At 31.0% G+C, this 3,980-nt stretch overlaps 1 protein-coding gene across 19 annotated transcripts in view; it reads right to left on the reverse strand.

Moving 5' to 3' along the window:
- The window catches only part of LOC111985104 (MADS-box protein JOINTLESS), a 21,466-nt gene extending 18,622 nt beyond the window's left edge, over positions 1-2,844 (reverse strand). For 11 of the 19 annotated variants that reach the window (XM_065768746.1, XM_065768747.1, XM_065768742.1 and 8 more), the window contains exons 1-2: positions 2,504-2,838; positions 1,397-1,590 (exon numbers count right to left, since the gene is read on the reverse strand). In XM_065768746.1, the coding sequence (XP_065624818.1) occupies positions 1,397-1,590; positions 2,504-2,521 (212 nt within the window). In that variant the 5' untranslated portion in view covers positions 2,522-2,838. Of the gene's footprint in view, positions 1-1,396; positions 1,604-2,124 lie in introns of all 19 variants that reach the window. The other 8 variants (XM_065768755.1, XM_065768754.1, XM_065768753.1 and 5 more) reach the window with 6 other exon arrangements.
- Positions 2,845-3,980: the final 1,136 nt, after the last annotated feature.

Here is a 3,980-nt window from a genome sequence, read left to right on the forward strand (position 1 = left end):
TTTTTTTTTTTTTTTTTTTTTACCAATATAACTTATTACTTATCAAAAAAAAAAAAAGTGTCAATTGTTAACAAAATGACTAGTGATTGGAGAACTAATTTAATACTAGTGTGTAAACAAGTTAAAGCATCACAAGTGAGTTTATTATCACTAAGGTTTAAGTCAAGAATCAATATTAAATCCATATCTCTTTAGACTAGTGATGGATGAGTTAACTAAATGGAATAATGAGGGAGTCCCTTGGTTTCTACTTTATTATATAATTTTAATAGATGAAATTAGAAGGGGAGTAATGCCAAGTAAGAAATTTAGCAAGACACTCTAGAATCCAAAGGCTTTAGGATTAAATAGGACTAAAATAGAGTACATGGAATATAATTTTAGCAAAAGTAGAAACAAGGATGAAGGGGTGGTAAATTCAATAGTCAAGTGATATTAAATAGAAGAAGCCTTTGATATTTGAATCAGTAATTCATAAAGATAGATAGATTGAAGAGGATGTGAATTATAAGATAAAAGTTGATGAAATGGAGAAGTGCATCAAGAGTATTGTGTGATCATATAATATATATCAAGTTAAAGAGAAAATTTTATAAGACTGCTATAAGACCAACTATGCTCTATGATATTGAATGTGAAGCTGTTAAGAAGCAACATCTTCATAAAATAAGTGCAACTTAAATGAGATGTTAAGATGGATAAGTGAAAATACCAACAAAGAAAACTGATAGTATTAGAAATGAGGAAATTCGATTTAAGGTAGTGGTGGCCCCTATTGATGAAAAATGATGAGAAGAATCACTTGAGATTGATCATGTTCAAAAGAAAGTGATTAATTCACCTATGAGAAAGAATGAATTTATTCAAATTTCCCCCCCAACCCCAAAAAAAAAAAAAACCTTCAAAATAAGCAGCAGCAACATACGTTAAACCCTTCTAGGTGATATTAAAGTCTCTCGTTTTTTTTGGGCCAAAAGAATTCATACTTTTTTTTTTCTTTTGGCAGTAACATAAGATTTTATAGTATTTTTTTTTCCTTTATTTGATGCTACATAGTACAAATTTTCAATCACTTCACTTTCTTTTTTCCAAAAGAATTCATATTTTTTCTTCTTTGGCAGTAACCATAAGTTTTTATAGTACTTTTTTTTTCTTTATTTGATGTTACATGGTACAATTTTTCAATCACTTCTGATTTGTTCAGCCTTTTTCTTAGAATCTCATTATTTTGAGCAACTGGGTCTCTCATCTTCTCTCTCTCTCACCTTAGAAATGATAAAATCATAGTGAATGCATGAAAAAAATCGATCGAGGAATGGACAATGACATATTATTCTATAAATAGGAAAAGGGTTTTTCTATAAGTAGAAATATGTATGAGACAAGAGATTGAAACCTTGAGCTGGCGTACTCAAAGAGATTTCCAGTTGCAGAAAAGACCATGAGAGCAATATCAGCATCGCAGAGAGTTGAGAGCTCAAAAGCTTTCTTAAAAAGCCCCCTCCTCCTCTTTGAGAAAGTCACCTGCCTTGCCGTCGTGTTGTCGATCTTCTTAATCTGAATTTTCTTCCTCGTCATTTTCCCTGATAACTGATCACACACCCTTTACATCAAACCAATTTATCAGTCTAAACTAGTATTATAGAAATATAAACGCTCTTCTTCTTCTTCTTTTTTTGATATTAAATAGAAACTCTCTTTAAATAGAAAACTTTATGCAGAGAGGTACCAAATGTGATATACAATCGAGAATATATAGTACTAAAATAAATGACTCAATGTTATGGGTTTCAGATGGTAAAGATAAAAATAAAATCTATTTATACTTAAACGGAATAATTAAGTATCAGATCAAAGATAGAGAATGGGGAATTAAGCTGGAATGTAAATCATGAACAAAATAACAAAAACAAAAAAAGACAGAAAGCATTCATCAAAAAAAAAAAACAAAAACAAAAAACAATAATTAGCCTGTAGGCCCTGTACACAAACGCAAACTCGAACACAATGTATCAGATTAAACTAGAAATAAATAAATAAAAAGATCTTGTAAAAATATGAGAAATCAAATTGCACTTGCTCATCCAAAAAACGAAGGAAAAATAAAATAAAATCGAAGCAAACCTTCACACAAAATGCCGATTAATTTAGCAGATCTTCAACAATTCTTGCAGTGATAATGGAGAGAGAGAGAGAGAGAGAGAGAAGGTTTGTACTGTGTAGAGAAAAGACAAAGGAAAAGAAGGGAAAGATGGGTTTTGTATAGAAGAATAAAAAAAAGCGGAACCTTGCCAAATTTAGCCAAGAATCTGAAACCAACCCACTTCAAAGAAGGAAAGTATGCAGAACTGTAGAAGCACTATGAGGTAAAAGAAGAGGAAGAAGAAGAAGAATAACAACAGTGAACCCTACGTATAAAAGTACTCCTAGTATATCCAAGCTAGCTGCTATAGCTCATTGAATTTGCAAATTATAACGGATGGTGGGAGATAAAGGGATTAACCAGATTTCCTATTTTCATGTAGTAGTGCCTCCTTTCTTTATTTCAAGGTTGTTGTCGTTTTTAGTGCTGCTATTGACATGTCTTACAGAACCAGATACGAAGCCACCAATGCTTTTAAGAGAGAGAAAGACTGAGACTAATGGAGTACTTTTCAGAGAGATACAACATGATCTAGTTTTTCGGTTTTTTTTTTTTTAGGGTCTCCTTTTTATGGGGGAACCATTATTGACTTTTATTCTAGTTCAAGAAAATTAAAAGATTCCTTTTATGGCCAAGGAAATGAGTTGTCTGCAATTTCAGAAATTGGTCATTCAAAGTTTTGTGAAAAATGGTACGGGGAATGTAATGAGTATCCGTGGTGTGGATGAGTGGCTTACATAATACATACACAAAAATAACATATGAATAGATAATAAAGTGGATATTTTCTGATGAAAAAATAAATTAAAGTGGATATATATTATTTTATATGGTGAGGATTGCTTTCCGTACAAATTGCCATGCCACTTCACTGGAAAGAAATTATGACATATTTGTACGCTCGCACTCGTCATGTCTCCCACCCCTCCAATTCTTGCCTGATTTTTATTAGAGCTATGCTAGATCAGGAAAGCGCATTCTCGTCACAGATTTAAAAAAAAAAAAAAGGATTTAGCATTTAAAAAATTAATTTTATAATATATAATACATCAAAACTTTTTTTTTTTTTTTTTTTACATTTCATTTAAATATTCTTCCTTTATTATTTTTATTAAAAAATTTAGACTCGATTGATAGAATTAATAAGTTTTAAATCTAAGTTGTTAATTAGAGTTATTATGAATAAAACTTGTTAAAACAAACGAACATCAATATCATGTCAAAATCATGCAACGGAATAAAATAAATAAGACAATGTATGATAACCGAAGAAAACCAATGAAAAAACTAGTTTCACAGTAAAAAAACCTATGGAAAAACCTTTCCGAAAAGTAATTTACTATAGTAAAGAGAAATTTCAGATTTAGTAAAAATATTTGTTTCTAGACTCTACAATCTTCGCAGATAAACTTACAGCAGAAACCTTCTACCGTTTCAAAACCTCTAAACTCTTCAATATATGAACGTCACCCTTTTTGCACGGATCTCAATACGTGATTAACCAATGATGCACGACTCCCAGTATGTGACTAACTCACCAACTTGAAAATGATTGTTGGTTACAAAGTTCTTTATTTCATCAACAATGAAGATCAAGAAGCACTTAATTACAAAACCCTAAAGCGCAAAAACACAGTAACTTCTTTCAGAGAGAATAAGGCATCGGTCACCTTTTTTCATATGTTCTCCTCGTATTCTCTTATGTGACGGCCTCTAAAATATATCTAATATATGTCTAGGGCTATGAGAGAAGAAACCCTACACAAATACATAAACATGGGCTGAAAATCAAATCTGAAAAACTGATTTTCGTAATTCTCAATAAATACCTCGATAG

This window comes from Quercus suber, unplaced genomic scaffold (genome assembly GCF_002906115.3).
Source record: "Quercus suber isolate HL8 unplaced genomic scaffold, Cork oak 2.0 scaffold_992, whole genome shotgun sequence".
In the NCBI taxonomy this organism is placed as follows: domain Eukaryota; kingdom Viridiplantae; phylum Streptophyta; class Magnoliopsida; order Fagales; family Fagaceae; genus Quercus; species Quercus suber.